Source organism: Populus nigra, chromosome 19, assembly GCF_951802175.1.
Source record: "Populus nigra chromosome 19, ddPopNigr1.1, whole genome shotgun sequence".
Taxonomy (NCBI): Eukaryota; Viridiplantae; Streptophyta; class Magnoliopsida; order Malpighiales; family Salicaceae; genus Populus; species Populus nigra.
In genome coordinates this window covers 3,564,328-3,584,999 of record NC_084870.1, presented here as the reverse complement: position 1 = coordinate 3,584,999, position 20,672 = coordinate 3,564,328, and the positions used below count along the sequence as shown (strand labels likewise).

The following is a 20,672-nucleotide window of genomic DNA, read 5'->3' as shown; positions in this document are numbered from 1 at the left end:
CAGTTCGCCGTCCGGTCATCAAAAGCCCAGCCAAACCCAACATAAGGAGAAGAGAAGAGGAAGTGGACTGCGGCCAAGACAAACCCTCCCTAATCTAGCCCAACCAAATGGGAGAAGAAAGGGAAGCCAGGGGGCTAGACAATCTAAACCTAACACCTAGCACAGCCGAACCCTCTCTGCTCATTGAATTGATAGAACCAGTTTTTTTGTTTTTTTTGGGTGCAAGCTACCCTAATAACCCTATAATAGCCACCATTTTATTTCTTGATGCCAGCCATGGTTTGCAGTCATCAACATCAGCGCCTGCCTTCAGCTTCCATATTATAAGTTAATTTTACAGTAATAAAAACTAAGGCAGACAACCAAGTATAATATCACAGCTATGGAAAACCCAATCTTTTTTGAAGTTCTTGTACGAATTCATCAATAATATTCAAGTGATTATGATAAGTTCCAATAAAACACCTGCATTATCATTGCTCAAAGATGCATGCTACCATTGCGTCAAGCCAAAGTATAATTTCACTTGTTCGAAAACCACACAGATTAAAAAGGGTTCAGGAGGAAAATCAAATCGCTACAGAAACTTGTGGCACAAGAAAGAAAGAACAAAAAAAGAAAGATAAGGCATATTGTTTTACCAAAAGAAGAAGAAAAAAAAAAAAAAAAGAGGATAGACCCCTTCATTTCTCATATCCAACATCCCCTATACATTTGTTAGCCACAATACCCCATAGCTATGCAACCATTTCTCCAGCCTACATTGAGACTAAACTAAGATGCTGCAGCATTGATGTGTAGTCACCTACAACACGACCATTTTACCAACACTGAAGCTAAATTTTCTTCCCAACCGTCGAGGATCCAAACATTAAGATATTCATCTCCAAAGGGAACACAATGTCGAAAGTTCTTGGCAAGCCTTTAGCTATCTAAACAAATCTCCAATTCTGTGAGGTGATGTCAGGCATAATCTAATTTTGGGAGACAAAAGTTTAGAGAAAGTTAGAACTGCCTGAGAGCTTAGGCTAGATCACATGTTAGTCATGGCAAGCAAAACTGCACTTGCTCTGAACATATCCACGCCAGAAATATTGTTTGTCAGGCAGTTCACTGCAGACCACTAGGCATACCAGTTGCAGGTATAGAGGTTGTTTGGGGGAATGCGAGATGAACCATCATATCACCATTCTCCAAAGCACCCACTGGTCCTGCACTGCCCTTGACAGTTTGCTCCAGAAGTTGAACAAGCGACACAAATATTTCCATCCTCGTTATATCCCTGTTTGCCTGCATCTGACACTTCAATTTAGATGACAGAATGCGAATATAGTAAAAGATGCGCCTATTAGACTCATTTAGTATGGCTTTCAGAATGGAGGGCGAGGAAGCAGTCATTGTTATGCACATGATATTTACCAACAATCTAAAGGATAAATTCTGAAATTTAGACTCTAGCTTGGTCATTTGCATAACACATACAAGTGCAAGTCAGAGACATTTTGATCAGGTTTATACATTTCATTTCCCCTGGTCTTGTAGTTCTAGATAAAATGTGAAAGAAAACACTCATTTGGTCACATTATTAGTTTATACATCTTCCCACCTTGAAGATGAATCGAAGAAATGGTAAAAAATGAAAGCCCAAACGCATGCACAAAGCATAGCATATCTGAAATTTCAAGTTCATTGCAACACTTACCCTCATAAAATTTTTCACAAAGAAATGAATGGTTATTATTGTTCAAAGAGATAAAGTCCGAGAAAATTTTGACTAAAACTCCAGCTGTAATGCTCTTAAACATTAAAATGAACAAAAATCGCATTCGTAAACAGCCACGTCAGCTAAACAGTCAAATAGAAAAGAAAAATATTGCATCATGCTTGCTTTTTTCATAAAATACATGGTTATCAGAATCATAATCCAAACAATGCAAGCAGACCAGAAATTCTTTATTTTTCCTCAAAATGCCTCCATAGGGCAACAAAGATGTAAAATGGACGTAGATCTTTTCTTCTCACAATAAACATGCAAACACCAAAAGCTCGATGCCTTTAGGTGAAGCAGTCTTTCTTAATGTATTCATTTATATCAAGAAAAGAAAATGATCAAAGCCTTTATGTTGTTTGCCAGAAAAATCAACACCCTAGTTTAGTCAAGGAATAAAAGTTCACCAAACCATTCTTTGCTACCTATCAAAAAGCCATCCTGTTCATCCATTTATAATGGGATAATGCAAAAGATCAAAGCAAGACTGAAAAAATCATCCAGTTACAGCCATCACAACCCTTGCGAATGAATAAACAATAACATGGATTCATGAGATAAATGATGCAAGGTAACATGATTGATTAAACTAAAGGAAATATTTGGATGTGCTCACTAGTGATGCCGAGAAATAATCATTATTTGCTCCAACTTTTGACTAAACTATATTTAATAGGCATCCCATATGTTTTTCATATGATCAGATGGGCACAGTTGAATTACTGAACTTGATTGTTTCCAACTAAAAGTGTGTGAGTAAGAAGCTGCTGGGAAGATAATCCAACAAGGTGAGGACACCCCACATATTCCTTCCATGAGAGGTTACTTGGGAATGACAGTTGATTAGTGCATGCAGTGTTTCAGTTTAGAATCCTACCTCTACTGCAAAACATGCCCAGATCTTGCCATTCCGAGCTTCCATCACCCCCTTCAAGATTGTCAATCCCAATCCCCTAATTAAGTCAGCTATCTCTAAAAAGAAACCTTTTTCTTCACAAAGCATCTGCCAAAAGAGGAAATATATGATTGGAAATAAAGGATAAAAGAAACTTTTTTAAAACCAACAGCTCCAATAGCTGAGCAAAGAAAAGAAGGCATTACCTCCACGAGCATCTGGCGAGGTGGATTCAGATCTTCAACGATGATAGGACAGACCATAGACCGTGAACCAACTTCAAATGCCCACGTTGCCCCTCCCTCAAAATTGTCCTTCAAATGTAGTCCAACTTCCTTGTTAATAAGCTGCATATTTACACAAGAAGCTAAGGTAGATATAAGAGTAATTTAATCATTTCTAAAACACTGCATAAATCTTGACGATGTCCTTGATAACTGTAGTTAATAGGACAAGATTCCTCATATCATGTTTGTGCCTATTAAATTTCATAGGCACTCCTCATCCCTGCTCGCAATACCCATTCGCAGCAGTACTTGACAAAGTTTCCACAAAACATGAGCATATGATCCCTCTATTGGGTTTAGAAAGGGCAGCAAAAATAGAAACAACCATCCAAATTAGCATGGAAAAGATATAGATAGTATATGTAATAGATACCTTCGAGTCCCCAGTTTGTTTTAGCTTATCTGCATGCTTTGTCACACTTTGCAAGAAAAGCATATGCTTGATGGTGCGTTCAAGCAGAGAATCTATGCTACACTGTTCGACCACAGTAACAGAAGAAAGAATAATATAACATTAACTATCAAAATTAATTATCAGATGAAAAAAGACATGCAGCATAAGGATTAGAGAAATGCATTACTTTTGCTCCATTCGGCACAATCTCGCGCAACTCCTTTACCCGATCTTGGATCATCTGACGATCTTTGGGCCTGGGTCTCAGGTTCTCTCCAGGTTTAAGCCTTTTATGATTTAGTTTGCTTGTTGTGTCATTTTTCTTGGAAAATGCAGTTGAAACACTACTATCATGCCGTGCATTATGCCCCTGCTCAACCCAGGAACTCAGCTGGGACCCGTACATGGAAGTAGTTTGAGAACAACTTCCAGCATCATCCTTACTGCAGCCAGATCTAAAAGAGGTAGATGCTATGGTCCCTGCTTTTCCAGGCAGGCTAATTAACTCCCTCTGTACCTGATCAGCCATACCAATCGAGCCATAGGTGGGAGAACCACTGGGAAAGGACGACGTACTGATCTTTGTCAATGATGTCTTGCAAGACACATTATCATCTGAGCTCTGCTTGGCAGCAGCATGCACCCTAGATACCACAGCATCTAAAAGATCAGTACCCATGTCAGAGAACATATTACTGTCTGATATTCCTTCATTAAGTGAAAAAATATCAGAATTTGCCTCCCGGATACTCGTAAATGCTAAAGCATCTTTAACCATATCTTGTGTCTTCACACATGCCTCTTCCCGAAGTAAATTATTCCACTGGTCGTTGAGTAATTTGTTTTTAAAACCCACACCCAAAATATCATACAAGTCATCCCCAGATGGAAGTTGAGCACATGGTTCATCAAGCATAGCATTTACAGTAACTGTATTCTGACTTCCAGAAGCATTCTTCAGGCAATCATTAACAGGACCAAGGATTTTCTCACCCAAATATATATGTTCCCCTGGTTGAGTTAGTGGGATGTTAAGTGCTTGGAACAAGTCGCTATCAACCTTTTTTTCCATAGCAGGTATTTCATTTTTAGTAGGCTTCACATCTGTGGGATGATATTCATGATTGGAACTCCCGGAAAGAATGCCACTCGCACTAAAACGACCCAACAGACTGGATAAATGAACCTCCTCTGCCCTTGATGAACCAGCATTTTGAATTCCAGCCCCTGCCAGAAATGTGGACGAGTGATTAATATCTGCCAACTTCTGCAGTTTCAATAATGAGCACGGAATTGAGTGTGGTCTTGTCTGACCACCCATTTCATTAGGCAACTGTCCAGATATATGAGAACCTCCAGGAGAAGTAAGAAAAAGGCCTCCATTTGTCCTTACATGGGACATAGTAAGGCTATCTGATTCATTTTTATTGTGACCAACATGATTTCGAGCACCCGCATCAGAGAAAATCTGCCGTTCCAGTAATTTTATTATGTTATTGTTGGCATCCGATTGACTAGTAATTGGTTGATGATTGAATTCAGGTCTTGAGTCAGTCTGCTGGTTCAACCATGCACCAGGATTTGAGGGGATTACTTCAGCTCCAACCACTCCATTAGGTAGTTGGCCCATGAAAGGATTGTCTGGCTTCATCACTGGAATAATTTTTGGTTCACAGAAGTCATCACAAGATTTAGCCAAAGTTTTGGTCACGTTATGGATATGAATAGCTGAAGAAGTAGCAAGTTGATTATCCTGAATCTGTCTTGGTTGAGAACATGAAGGTCGACCAACAATTCTAGAAGCTGCCTGAGATGAGATTATTTGTTGGTTGAAGCTGTCTGCCAAGTAAGGAGTGGAGTTTGGCACCTTATAATTTCCAGAAAAACACACAGGAAGAGGCATTCCACGGGAAATAGGTATTCCAATTCTTTCTGTAGATTCATTTTCCATATGGTTGTCAGACAGAAGGGCTCCAGGGATGCACCCTATTTGCAGGATCGAACTCTTCACAATATTCACAAATCCAATATTCTCTGGAATCTGAAACAGTAAAGATAATATAATAAAATATATGGAAAGCAACAGGCAAACTGCTTTGACATAATGAACAAGTAACCAATGCAATAGAATATTGAAAATTACAAGTATAGCCATAGTATCAGTGGTGAAAAATAAATTTTCAATTGGACACCTTTATAAAACAAGCAGAGTGGAAATGACCAATCTATAAGAAAAATATCCTTACCGGCAAGTGAAGTGAAATTACATACACATGATAACATTGGAATTTGAAATTCAATTCATTATCACATCAAAGAAACTGAATAACAAGGACTTACAGCCAAGGAAGAACCAAGTTGAACTACTCCATAAGGACAAACAGGAACAACAGCAATTGTCTGCAAAACAATTAAAATCACTTCCATGGAAAGCAGATTAACGATTATTTCAGAAATTAGAACACACAGAAAGCTAACAAACCTGCATCCCAGCTGAAAACTGGTGATGTGCCTCATTTAAAACCTGTAGAACAGACAAGATTGAAGTTATAACAGGTTTAACCACCAACAGTGCATTTCACAGAGGAAAAAACAGTCATGCTAGTATTGCATTGAGATGTTTTATTGTTAAACTTTCATCAAAATCATTACTAATTCGAATGTATAGACCAGTTAGGTAATTTTTGGTAGAAAAAAATGGAATGTCCTCATTTCCTCCCACCATTACAGTGTGATACATATCATCAGTAGAGTTACTGTACTATGATTATACAGGAGAAACGAAAATGAATCCAACTTTCAATGGACTCCAGATGGCAAATTGTGCAACCCAGTATAGATAATGGACACAGATTATGCAGTATTCAGTGCTACAAAACTCTATGCCACAGCACTTGAAGAAAAAATTATGTTAGCATACTTCTGAGGGATGGGCATCTTTACAGTAATTGTTTGCAAGAATCCACTCATGGCTTCCTGTAAAAGCAGCCCGGCCGACAATTCTGCAAAATTAAAAATCAGACTTTCAATAGGGAAAATGGAGAAGGCAGTGAAAATGTGAAGCTAAATCATAAGGTACATGAAAAAGAAGAAAAGCATACCCTTCACCGACTATAATAACCTGATTATTTGCCATCATTTTGTTAATAAGCAGACGAAGTCTATCCCCCTCATGAACTCCAAACTGTGAGGAATGAACCTCAGAACCTAAGTATCCTTCCCTTTCTCTGAAAGGCAGTACTAGGTTCTCAGTTCCAGAAGTGCTTGGTGAAACTGAACATAATGTTGATTCGGAGTGACATTCCTCCCAAATTAACAACCTGCAGATAAAAAAAATATGTTAAGATCATTCAAATCAATAACCGAATTTGGCAAGTAACTAAGATCAAAAAACAAAATAAATCACAGCTTCTGCTTAGTTACCAAAAAGCCAAGATAAAAAACAAAATCAGATCCCATGTTCTGTTATAATTTTTCTTCCCTTTTTCCTTTACATCCAAACAGAAGGTAACAAAAAATTAAAGTCACCAATCAGCAGAATCTTCAGTTGCTGATAAAATGGTAACTATTTCTTTCTATTCGAAACCAAAATAACAGGACGGAATGGAATCAAACAAACAAAGACAGATAGAATCATAGATTTCACGAGCACGAAATCAGTCAATACAGAAAGGGTGTAGTCAAACCAATACAAAACACTTTTACTGAGATTCTTAAAGACAAAACAGAATAAACCAAAACACAAGGATCCAGAAACAGAAAGAAAAAGAAAGGGTCTATTGGATTACGCATCCTACATAAGACAACAGTAACCAATCAGACTTCTGATAAAAAATACGAGAAAAAAAAAAAGAACAACCAGACCGTAACATATCATTCAAAGACCAAAATAGCCCAAAAAGAAAAAAACACAAATATTAGACCCTCTTTGTTTGGTCCCTGAGAAAACACATAAAGAAAAAGAAAACCCAGAATCCTATGCTAACACCATGACAGACCAAAAGATAAAATCACTCATCAGATCCTCTTTGTTTGGTCACTCTGAAAATACAGGAAATGTACAGTAAAAATAAAAGAAACCCCCAGGAAACAAAACACCAAAAACTAGAGTTTTCCCTCTATTTCCTCATCAATCAAACAGAAAAACACACACACACACACAAAAGGAATGTCCAAAGAAGTAAAACCCAGAAAACAAATGGTTCAAGTATATTTCAAGTTACACTTTTGTTTCCCTTACATTATCCTCCATTTTCTTAGCAACCAAACAAACAAACAAAAGAAATATGGGGAAAAAAGCACTTACTTGGGATTCTGGTATCCGATCTTCCAAAAAACAGCATAACACCATTGATTAACACAACAAAGTGTCTTCAAAACTTCTCTCAACAAAAGACCCATCTCACAACCTCAACTCGCTGACCTCCAAACCAAGGCTTTCCTTAAACCTTAAACAGCAGGAACAACAACTTAATAGCATGAAAAGAGTAACAAAAGTGAAGTCACTGTTTTGTGTCTGGTCAGTGCCAAAGACTGCACGTTTTTTGACAGTCTAACTTCCACGACAGGATCCTCTCCCAGCCTGCTTAGTTCTAAGACCACCACTCCTCTTTCTCTCTGGATCCAAGTTCACTGATATGACCATTCTCTTGCAAGCCATATCCCCACCACCGACACAGAAAAACCCACGGAGGTTTTCAAACAAGAGAACCAGAAATGCCTCTAAATTCCTAGATTATGCCACAAGCTTCTAGCTTGAAGGTGGCCTTGATTTGTTCCATTTTTTACAAACAAAGAGAAGAGAAGAATGGGAGAAAAAGAAGACTAAAATCTTTGAGGACGGAATGTGTAATCTTCTGGTCCTTCGTGCTTTCTATGGCTTTGGTTTTTGGTTTCTTACTTGGTTGGTCTAAGTTTTCAGGATTTCGAGCTGCTTTCTTTGTCTCTTTCTTTCTGATAATATTCTCTTTTCTATTGGGTTGTGTTTGTGTCTTTAAATAGGAATTTTTTTCCTACAGGTGTTCAAAAAAATTAAAATTACTTTTTAAATATTACCTGCTCAAAAAATAAATAGTAGCATTACTCTTTCTACAAATAGATGTAAGTAGAAAAAAATATAAAATAAAATATTTTCTTCATTTCTAATAAGTAAAAGATTTTATTTTTTTCTTCTTTTTATATTTTTTTCAAAGTAGACTAATAGAATAATTTTCAAGCTCTATATAGTTAATTTAATTAATTAATCTTACGCAGAAATTGAAAAGAATAAATTTAAAAGGTATAAATTTTAAAAAAATAAAAAATAAATAAATAACAATATTTTAATAAAAATTATTTACCTAATTAATACAGTAACTCCATGAAATAACCCAAAAATCTATCTTGAATAATTTTAAAATTATTTGTTTTTATATTTTAAAAGTGTTTTTAAAAAATTAAAAAAAATTTATTTTTTTAAATTAATATTTTTTTTATTTTCAATTTATTTTAATATATTGATATAAAAAAAATAAAAAAATATTATTTTAATATATTTTTAAATAAAAAATATTTTAAAAAATAATTGTAATTTTTACTGTTAATTTAAACGTGACTGAATAACTTTAATTTTGAAAAAGTATTGATTTGAGAGAAAATTACATGGGATGCCACTGACACTAGTTCTTAAAACAGATGTCAGAGACAACAGTAGTACAGGTTACTGCTCGATGACGTCATGCCTCTGATTGCCCTTGCTTTTTGTCAGAATTACGTAAATGATTTTTTCTTTTTCTTTTTTCCTTTTTTTGGTTGGTGGCGTGTGGGTGGGAGGGGGATGATAACCTAGAACAGTATGATGAAAGATTGGGAAGTGTTGCTGTATGTTATGTGGGAATGGTGATGATGGGAGATGATTGATTACAGCACCATCTTATTAAAAAGATTGAAATAAAATAAAATAAAATAAAAAGAGTAATAGTTTTGTGAATGAAATAGTGGTTGTTTTATAAAATAATTTTTATAAAAAATATATTAAAATAATGTTTTTTATATTGATATTTTAAAACAATTAATATATATATATATGTATAGTTTTAAAAAAAAATTAGTGAAATATCATTTCAAATATAATTTCAAACAGCTATTAAACTCGATCTGGAGGTTAACCTGGTTAAGGAGCCAGGTTCTGGATTATATTGGTTAACTCAGGTCAACTCGAATCAACCTAAAAAAATTTAAAATATATATTTGAAGTTTTAATATTTTATATAAAAAAATAAAAAAATAATCCATGTGAATATAGGTTATATACATGTTATAAATAATGAAATTTAAAAGATTATTTTAAAAAAAAATTTATCCCATATTAAAAAGATACTATGTTAATATGTTATCCTTTTAAGTTGAAGTATTTAAACCAAAAGGATTTTTTATCCCACATTGAAAAAATAAAATATTCTTCTAGTATTTATATAGTGAACTTTGAAAAGGGTTAATGACCAACTAAAAAATTTATAAAAAGGGGGGGCCTCTAGCTAAAAGAAAAAACACATTTGAGAAAAAAAAATCGGGTCTTAACCGGGTTTTGCCGAGTTTTTGCTCATGCCGGTCTTTTGTTTTCCCGGACCAATCTAGCCACCAGGTTAACCGGGTCTCAAGTCAACCCCTAGACCAATCCAAGTTTAATAACTATGTTAAAAATCAGTTATTGAGTTTTCAATATTATAAATAATTGAAGGTTGAGTTTAAATTTCAAGGTTTTCATTCAATGTATAAGTAAAATAAACTATATAAAACACTAAAAAGGTGTGGTCTTTTTTCTTGTAAGAAAACATTATTCAAACACTCACATGTTACTATGAACTCATTTTTTATTATTTTTATTTTGATTTTCAATCTTCAATTTTAGTCATTTAATTATAATTGAAGGTCATTTGCCTTTTGTTTTCTTAAAAAATGATAGAATTAGAAGAATAGAGACCGAAATAAAAAGGATATCAAAAATAAATAGCGTGCCAGGGTTTTCATGAAAAATACCCTTAGATCTTCAATATTTAAAAATAATATAATTTATACAATTTAGGTATGTTCAAATTTCATAAATTCAATTTTAGTATAAAAAATTATTTGTATTATTTTTCAGTTTATTGTTAGGAAGGGGAGAGAGAGATCACTAGATTTCAAAAATGAGAAAGAAAATCATCATTCATGCAATTTCTTACCACCAAAAATGTTTTTGTATGTGTTCATGGGTTTCATATGATAAGAGAGGCTTGAAGGTGATTGTTTAGAGTTTTAATGTTGATTGAAAAAACATATTTAAGTTGAGGAAGCCAAATCCAATTCAGTTTGATTTCAGGTTTTTTTAACCCTTTTTAGGTGTTTTTGAGTTAATAGATTGGTTTGTATTTATTCTAAGGGTGTTGGTGGGGTATTTTAAGTTTAAATAGCTTAAAAATTGAATTTTTTGGACAAAAGACACTTCCTCGATATTTTGGGCACAATAATAAAAGCTGGAATATGAGATTACATATGTCATGTTGTCGGCCTACAACGTGTCACTATCATGTTTTTTTTTAAAAAAAAAATAGATTCACCCATCCCTTTAATTTTTTTAAAAATAAATAAAACTAAGCTAGTAAACGTATACATAATTTTTTTGATTTATTTGATTATATGGATGGAGAAGTTTTTCAATTTATTTTTAGAATTTTTCACATGCAAAAATTCGCACGTATAATTTTTTATAGAAGAGAAATATATGACCCGTGAAAGGGATGGGTCAAATAATTAACTAGTAAAAACTAAAAAAAATGAATGGAAACAAGGCTTTAGGACCTTGACGGCACCGTGATTTGCTACGGAGGATCCATGTAATGCCACATCAGATTGCTAACGCACGTGAAAAAATCAGCACCGAGTTGCTATATATATATATATATATATATATAAAGAATAAAAAGAATTGTCTTCAGCAACTGTAGAATAACTGTTTAAAAATAGAAAACACCAAGGGTTGAAGAAAATCACAATAATAACATTTCCACAACACTTCGAAAGCGTCACTACTGCACTTCTTCTTTTTTTATTATTATTATTATTAACATGGATGTCTTGGTCAACTTGTATATATCTCAACTAATTTCATGGACCCTAAAGTTAATGATCCTGTAAACCTCTAGTGGTCATTATATTAATAACCACAGGGCTCAAACCTAAGATTACAGGGAGAGCAAACTTTTTTTTAGTTTAACGTGGATGTCCAGGCCAGCTTGCACACACCTCGACTAGTCCAACGGGCCTTGAAGTTAACGACCATGTAAGCCTGTAGTGACCATCATATGAGTAACCACAGGGCTCGAACCTGAGACCACAGAGGAAGCAAACCTCTTAGTCTCGAACTCTTACCATTGAATTACCACCTAGATGGTTACAGGAAGAGCAAACTTCTTAGTCTCAAATTCTTACTATTAGACCATCAACTACATCATTACTATACTTATTTTAGTTTGTTTGATGATGTTAATGATAACATACGCATTAAATTTATCATATGCTACAATAAAATAGTGTGGTATTTACTATCAACTCCTTTAATCATCAAAAGATAATGGATAAATTCTTAAATGCATGATGTCTAGAAGTTGTGTTTTTATACTATGTTTGTTTTTGTGTTTTAATATTTTTTAAAAATTGAATTTTTATTTTTTATTTTAAATTAATTTTTTTATATTTTTAAATATTTTAATGTGCTGATATTAAAAATTATTTTTTTAATAAAATAAAAAAATATTATTTCAATACATTTCTTAACAAAAAAAACACTTTAAGAAGTGATATTAAAAATTATTTTTTTAATAAAATAAAAAATATTATTTCAATTAAATAAAAATAAATTTTTTAATGATTAAAATGTAATTTGGAAAACATATAATAAGCACCGATTCAATTTAAAAATAAAAATTAAAAGGAAATCTAGAAAAATTAGAAAATAAAAAGGTTGAGAAGGATAATATAAATACCCTAACACGCACTCCATAACAAGAAAAAACAGAAAAAGACACCACACCAAAGCAAAATCTCTCCAGAAAATAAACACAAAAAACGTGATCCACACATTCCCTCATCCTCCCCCACTCACAAAAAAAACATTCTTTAAAAAAAACACTCGTGTTAATTGTTTTTATTAATTGTTAACTCACCAAGATCCAATGTTCTTGTACCAGGTACTGCGTTTTAGATGTTGTTTATCAATTATTATTTAATAAGTTCAATGCATTCAGGAAGGTAATGTTCAATATTTGACCACGTTTTTTTAATGTTGATAAGTGAATAATAATATTAATTTATACATGATTTCTAAGGATATTAACTAATAAAATCTTCAGTCACCCCATAATTATTTTTATTTTTTACAAATTTAATTTGATATTTTTATTATTTATTAAATAAAATAGAATGGTATGGTATGGTCTAATAACAAGCTCTGTTTTTTGGATGCTCCTTATAAAATGAATTTTTCAACCCTTAATAAGGCAGCGTTTGGGAACGCGGCTATGGCTGCGTTCCCAAAAAATTTAAATTTTTTTTTTGCTAAAATTTAATATGGTTTGTACGTTTTGGATCGTTTTGGATCGTTTTGATGTGTTGATGTCAAAAATAATTTTTAAAAAATAAAAAAACATCATTGACATGTATTTTGGCACTAAAAGTTATTTAAAAAGCATCCGCAACCACACTGCCAAACACGCTCTAAGTCTTGTATAGGTGTGCTAAACATTTTCAAATAACACATGATGGTAAGTTCACATATTGGGCCCTATACTTTGGATTTTGTTATGTAAATAATGACAATACATTGTATAAATTATATTAAAATATATTTATTATTAAAAACAAATGATAATGTAGTTTATTTTAAGTAAGATGTATATGGTGATATTTATATTTTCTATTACATAACCAGTTTTTTATCTAAAACATCTTAAGATTCGTTACGGTTTTAGTTATTATAAAACAATATGGTAATGTTTTTTTTCTTGTTTTACCTCTTTTACATGTCAGCTCGTTTTGATGTATACATAAAACAATTTGTTAAATAAATTTTTTTTACAAAAATAAAATAATTATAAAAAAATCAAGATAAATCTCCAAGTCCAATCTTTTTCAGGGCACACAAAATTGAAAACATGTCTCTTGATCTAAGACAAAGATTCCACAAGTTTTTTTTTCTTTTTTTCTCGGTAACCTCGATAAAATCACTTCATGGGAGTGTTTTGTATGGACCTGAATTACACCTAAACAACCTAGGAAAGTGGTAATGAAACATTTGCCTGTTACTAAAAAAATGGCTTAAAACAAGAAGGGAAAGGAAAATATTTGGAACAAGGAAAGAAACAGTAGCAAGGACATAAAACTTGTTCATGTTTACTGAGCTCATCCTTTCTCCACAAATGTCTTCCATGTCTGCTTGTCCTTTCTAGGCAGGATATGTTCAGCCACAATCGCTTCCAAAAGAATCTTGACTGCCAAAATTTGAAAACAATATTCCTTCTGTTGCCAGGGAGATTTGCTGAAAGATCAAAACAATACACGAGTTTTTTTTTTCCATAAAAAAATGGGTGTACAAATACTATAAATCATGGATAAATGTGGGCATAATTAGTATGAGAAACCACAGTTCCACCAAAAAAATAAATAAATTATAGTAGCTTTTATGGTTGTGATTTGAAAATAATTATTTTATAAAAAGTATTTTTAGTTGAGGTTGATTTGATATTTATGTATGTTTGGTTAAAACTGTGACTGAAATTAAGGTTAAATAAAAAATAATTTACTTTGTTTGGTTAAGAATGCTTTTGATATTAAGGTTATAAAATAATTTTAAAAAGTATATATTACTATTGATGATTTTTAATTTAAATATTGTAGATTTAACTATTGTTATTACATCATGAAATAAATAATACTTTATATAAAATATTTTTTATTGTTCAATTAAACTATCTATAATTCCATCATGTATGAAATATATCTGATAAGGACTACAGTTTTCTTGATTTCTAAAGCGCACAACAACATCAGATAAAATATAATCAGGAGCAAAATTGGGATTGCGATCAAATTCTACAAATGTTACGTCATCAAACGATCTCCGTCTATTTTATGCAGTGTTATTGAATAATGTTAAATACTAGTTTTTCAAATAAAACATAATTAAAAATAAAAAATTTAATTTAATTTTTTTACTGGGTTGGACTCGGTTCAATGCATTTAGCTTTGGACTGGACCCGGTCCAGATGGAACATTGTGCTGCTTTCAGTGATCCTATGTTTTCAACGCAGATATTAATGGGACCCATGAACAGTGAATTGAGTTTTATTAGTTACCGAACGTTTGTTTCCTATGATTTGCTTCAAAAACAGAAGCAACCACGGAAACAAACATGCTTAAGTAAGATTATAGATTTAAAACCCGATTTGAGAGTTTATCTGGAATAAGATCCAGGTCATGCATTGGAGAGGTCAACCTAGATTATGCAAGATCGATTTTATTTTTTTGAAAAAAATAAAATGATATAATTTTAATAAAACTTAAAAAAAAAATCAAACTGAGTTTTGATAGAGTGAAACTCTGATCAATATGGTTGACTCAAGTTTTAAACAAGCCATTTGTGTTTCTTCTTTCTTTAACCCAGGCTTCGCGTCAATCGAGTTATGAACCGACCCACCAAGTTGGTTCAAGTTTTAAAATAATAAGGATAAATCAATATTTATAAATCTTATTATGATAAAAACAAAAAACAATTACACCTAAAAAAATCAATGTAACAAATTATAACTTATAATCAATTAAATGTAAGAATATATGAAGATATAAAAAGGGATAGACATCATGTATTTTATATTTTCTTTATAATTAAAATGATTGAGATATTTAAAAATAAAATTATTTCAATGATTATGAAAGGGTCAGTGTTTCTATTCCTTATTCTTAAGGGATAGACATCATATTTAATAATATGTTGCTGTCCTTAACTTTCCTAGGTAGCTGTGAACTTGTGATGCTCTTATTATATTCCTGAATTTAATAATTTTTAATTTATTAATAGGTTATTTAAAAGTTTAGTAATGGTTATTTTTAATATGTTTTTTTATTTAGAAATACATTAAAATAATATATTTTTTATTTTTAAATTATTTTTGATATCAGTACATCAAAACAATTTAAAAATACTAAAAAAATTAATTTAAAACAAAAAAATTAATTATTTAAAAAAAATACTTTTAAAATATAAAAACAAATATACTTTAAATACATAAGCTTGACCAATAGGATCTCAACCATACATTAATTATAAAGATTTCAATTTTTTTATTTGAAAATAAAAGGTATTTTCAAATAAATTTACATATCTCATATCAATTTAAATCGAATTTCCTTTTCAAAATATCTTAAGAACCCACATTTACATCATTAGGATAGATTCTCAAAACTTGAATCTAGAAAAATTAAAAAATAAACCTATCTTATTAAAATACAATCTCTTCTCGCAATTTTTAACAGTAAGATTTTTCATTATAGATATATAATGGTGGGTCCATGTCTTATCAAAAAGCTGCAGAGGATGAGGGAGTTATTTTACCGGTGCGGTGACTGGTCTGGCACTAGGAGGAAAAGTGGGCTGAGACAGAAAAAGATGGAGAACTAGCTGGTGACACGTGAGGGCTGGGTTACTTTTCGTTACCGTTTCAAAGTAAGTTGTAAATTGTATTTGAATGTATTTTAAAAATATATTTGTTTTTTTTAAATATTAAATTAATATTTTATTTAATGTGTTTTTTTATATAATTTTGATGAGTAGACGTTAATAATTGTTTTTAAAATAAAAAATGCTTTAAAAACATATAAGATAACACTGTAACTATAGTTATGGTAAAAAAAAAAAAAATTCAAGGGAGGAAGGGTAGAAAATTCTTGTTCCTATGTACGTGAATGTGTCCTTATTGTAATGTTGTCAGGTACATCTGCTGAATTTTGTTTTTGACTGAGCTATTTTTTATTGTTTGTTTTTGTGATACTGAGTGATGTAATTTTTTTTTTTGTTTGTTTTAATTACATATTTAAAAATATTTAATTAATTAAAACATACAACATATTTTTGTATGAATTCTAATGAAATTTATTTATTGAAATTTTAATTTTAAAAAAGCTATAATATAATGTTTTTTTTTTAAATTGCAACTACAAAAGCCACCGCAACACAATATTAGATTCCTTCCACACAGCAGTAAATCAATATTGTATAATTTACTCAATCAGATAATAAAAAATTGACTGTAAAAAAACATGAAGCAGGAGGACCATATGATTATTATCACAGATAACATTTGCTTCAAAGAAAGAAGTTGCTGATCCACTCTCACGCTTCACAAAGCTTTGGAGTTTGTGGTGTGGGAGCCAAGGGAATCTTTTTTTTCTTTTTTTCCAATCGGCATGGAGGATTTTTTTTTCATAATAATTATGAATATTCAAACCAGTTTATATGTATCTTGATTAATATGTTCTGAAATTAACAATCATATAAGTCTTCAGTGATCCTTGAGATTTGTAGAACTTAAACTGGTGATCTTAAAGAAATAAATCTAATATCTGACTAATTAAACTATATCTCTAAAGAATATATATATATAATATCCGGTTCAGCTTGCATACACCTTAATTGATTTTACAAGTTTTTAAATTAATAATTATATAAATTTTCAGGGCTATTATCAACAACTTTTAGACTATAATGAAAGCAAAACTTTTGTTTCTAAGCTGTTAGAACAGGATGGACTACTAGATGATTGTTGGACTGGACAAACACTGAAATTTTGAGTGCAGTAGACGTTGATTGGGTTCATTAGGACAGGGTACAAGGATGTTGAGGTTCGGGTTGTTATGGGCCTTCATATCTTCTTAAGGTCCAATACTAACAGTGTTGCTGCCATAGCCACAAAAGTATACAAGGGCAGTTCTCCAAAAAAAAAATACAAAAAAATAAAATATATTATATTATGATATAATATGATAGAAAAAATTATGATATAATGGAAACTACGGGGATAGAAAAAGTGTTCGTTTAAACAATGGTTTCAATTTAAAGGAAATAAATTATATTATATTATGCAAATCAATTATTTTTTTTAATCTATAGAACTATATATAGAAAAAAGATTAAACCAAAAAGTCTAATAGATAGCTTTTGAGTTTCTTTCATATGAAAATATCTTATTGGGATTTTATAGATAACAAATATTTTGATGGTTTTTTTTTGGATAGATAAACTTTTTATAAGGAGGTTTTTGGTAATTTTCTTTTATTTTTTTCTTAGGTTGAAAGTCTAGTTATTAAATTTATATCATTTAATAAATTGAAGTGGAGTCTAAATCGGTCTAAACTGAATAAAAAGTATATATAAAAAAAACTATATTAACCAGTTAAAAATCCAACCTGAGTCATTGACCCTGTCAAAACTCAATGCTTCATTCATTGATTTTTTTCTGTATTTAGATTTTTTTCAGATTTTTTAAATAATGAACCCCAAAATGAGAGGGTTGGAGTCTGTTTCAACATGTAAAAATAAAAATAGATTTTTCCTTTTTTCTTTCTTTCTTTCTTCGCGAATTGGGCTGAAGTGAGCCCACAGGGCAACCTTCAACTATGAATCAATCCTTAAAACAGTCGAAGTGAGCCCAGGCCTGGTTTCCTAATACGCATGGTAGGGTCTGCCCCGCCAGCGAGTAGTTAGCCCTCAAATTGGCAACTCTGGTATATTCCTAACTGTAATTAAAATCATTATATATATAAACCGGTTTAAAGATATTATTTGTTTTTTGAATATTAACTACAATTTTTTTTATTTTTTTATTCTCGTGAATAAATCTCTTATAAATAAGAAATTATTTTCTCTTATTGTCATATGATTGGTGGATTTTCCAACTAATGTAAAATAAGTTAGTTTATTTAGTAAAAATGTATGCAGCTCAACTCTCGAATTGAATTAACACTGATTTCAAAATAAATTTTATTTTATTAGAGACAAAATGGAAAGAAAAATGATATTGAGTTCTTCTAAATATTTTCCCTCTTTTTTTTTTTATTTTCTAGTGGGATCATTTTCATCAAGAAAAATAAAATAAAGACAAATTTTAAGAAATTTAGTTCTATTTTGCATAGTTTTTTTACCTGGCCCGGTCCAAGGCTTGGGTTCCGGGTTTTGACCTGTCACCGGGGTCAATTCTAAAAAAAAAAATCAAAACGATGTCGTTTTAGTAAAAAAAATCAATGAGTTGCAACTAGGTTTTTGAACGGCTCTTACCAGGTCAACCTGCCGGGTCAACTAAGTCACATTATATTTTTTTTTTAATTTTTTTTTAACCTAACTTGATTTCACCTTTAAATTGACTCATCAAACCAGATGGGTTTAAAATTATGATATTTTAACACCTTCAACTTAATTTGGAGGGGGACGTGCACACGTAGTGATGAGAAATGACTCTGTCAGATTCATAAATTATAGAATAATATCTAAGCTGCAATTGTGACCTATAGAAAACTACTTGATTAGTATGGATTCAGCAGTGCTTGAAAGAGAGAGAACAAGATATTAAAACCTAAATCAAAAGTTAGATACACTTTCTGAATCCATGATTTGTCCATACTTTTTGAAGCACCAACCTTACAAATAAAATACCTACTACGGGGAACTACAGTTAAATTAATTTTGTTTAATATAAAAAAATATAAACATTGATGGAGGTCAAAATAAAATTCATGGAATGGAGGATAGTGGTCTCCAAGAGCTTTTTGGAAAAGTAGTTTTGGTTATTTTTTAAAGTGATTTTCATACCGAAATACATCAAAATCAACATGCGTACATCATGATTTGCCAGAGGAGCTCAGAGCTCAGTGAAATGATATTTTTTTATTTTTTAAAAATTACAATGCATTGAAATGATCCAATATATATATATAAAATAATTTTTAGTAAAAACAAATTGATTTTTTTGGAAACTCTGGTTGGCCCGCGTTTCCAAACGGGCTCTAAGTCTCCAATGGTCCAACACTTCATTAGGTTATATACTATTATTATTCACAAGTTTCATGTTATTCTTGTGGAGGTCATATTTGTGAGTTTAATATATCTTATACCCAATCGAATGGTTATATGTAATATTATTATATTGTTTGGAAGGATTTCAAATGTCCATATGTCTCAAAGGTTGTGTGAAAAGAATATATTTAGTATGTGACATCCGAGCGTTTCGTTCAACAATCACAATTTAATGTGGAGAACCGAAACAAATAAATTTATGGTTTCATTACCACGCACACTGATAAATCCATTATGTTCGTTTCGCATGCAAAATAGATGATAATATTATTGTTTCATTACATCCATATTTTTTAAAATTGTTTTTTTATATGAATATATTTAACTAACAACAGTTTTCTCTTGTACATTATGGTTTTTGGACATGAACTAAGAGTGATAATGTATGTGTGAAATGATGATCGTCACAAAGAGGTGCAATAACTCGTGGATACATGAGCTTAGTACTTCATGGTTCGTTGGATTTCAACAATTTTTTTTTGAAGTTATAATTTTTTTGAATTTGTTGATTTTTTTCTAGAAAATACATAACATTCGATTACAGGAGGTTTATACTAAGATAATTTATTAAATATATTTTTTTGATGAATAATAATCATTTGTAAGCCTATTGGTAAAAATCATGCCGGCAAAATCAATTTTTAACTCCCAACAAAATATTTCATCAATAAATTGTAAAATTCGAGTAGTGTAGCATCTAAGATAATTTATTAAATTCTTTTTGAATGCACCATGTGAAGGATATGTCCTTGAAATTGTTCGAGTAAGAATTTAACCTTAATTGATGCGTAAGTTAGTTTGAAAATTATTTTTATCATAAAAAATAAAATATATGAATAATTTTTTTTATAAAAAATTAAATGAAAATAACACTTGAATAGAGGGTAAAATTAAGAAATCAAATGCATTGACAAAAAAAATTAGAAAAACATCTTCAAAATAGTCAATTTTGTGAGCTAAATGTAAATATACTTTTTGAAGTTATATTCCTCAACATAAGTTTCCCTTTTTGTTTTTTATTAAAAAAGGAAAAGATGAATATAGTGATAATTATAAAATTATACTTTAATTCATTCAAAAGAATTAAAAAAAAACTTCAATTTGTAAGTAACTAAAAATTATAGTGAATTTTAAAAAAATCAATAACAAACTAAAAAAAATATAAAAGAATTTCTAATCAGAAGAAAAAA

At 31.1% G+C, this 20,672-nt stretch overlaps 1 protein-coding gene across 4 annotated transcripts; it reads right to left on the bottom strand.

Moving 5' to 3' along the window:
• Positions 1-499: 499 nt before the first annotated feature.
• LOC133679980 (transcription factor LHW-like) lies at positions 500-8,318 on the bottom strand. 4 transcript variants are annotated; one of them, XM_062102742.1, is made up of 10 exons: positions 7,651-8,317; positions 6,446-6,664; positions 6,265-6,346; positions 5,827-5,868; positions 5,685-5,744; positions 3,532-5,385; positions 3,324-3,425; positions 2,870-3,010; positions 2,646-2,771; positions 500-1,296 (listed from the first exon to the last, which is right to left on the bottom strand). In XM_062102742.1, exons 1-10 carry the CDS (start codon positions 7,743-7,745, stop codon positions 1,111-1,113), a joined length of 2,907 nt encoding a protein of 968 aa, XP_061958726.1. In that variant the 5' UTR covers positions 7,746-8,317; the 3' UTR covers positions 500-1,110. The 4 variants fall into 4 exon arrangements, with proteins under 4 accessions (XP_061958726.1, XP_061958727.1, XP_061958728.1 ...); XM_062102743.1 differs by having other exon boundaries at positions 500-1,290; XM_062102744.1 differs by lacking the exon at positions 7,651-8,317 and having other exon boundaries at positions 6,466-6,607.
• Positions 8,319-20,672: the final 12,354 nt, after the last annotated feature.

Bases quoted from the DNA above. Each gene is read 5' to 3' on its own strand.
- LOC133679980 (XM_062102742.1), bottom strand. From the start codon at position 7,745: ATGGGTCTTTTGTTGAGAGAAGTTTTGAAGACACTTTGTTGTGTTAAT. The intron at 6,347-6,445 runs GTATGCTTTTCT...TTAATTTTGCAG, and splicing joins GTTATTATAGTCGGTGAAGG to AATTGTCGGCCGGGCTGCTT. The intron at 2,772-2,869 runs GTAATGCCTTCT...CTCTTTTGGCAG, and splicing joins CTCGCCAGATGCTCGTGGAG to ATGCTTTGTGAAGAAAAAGG.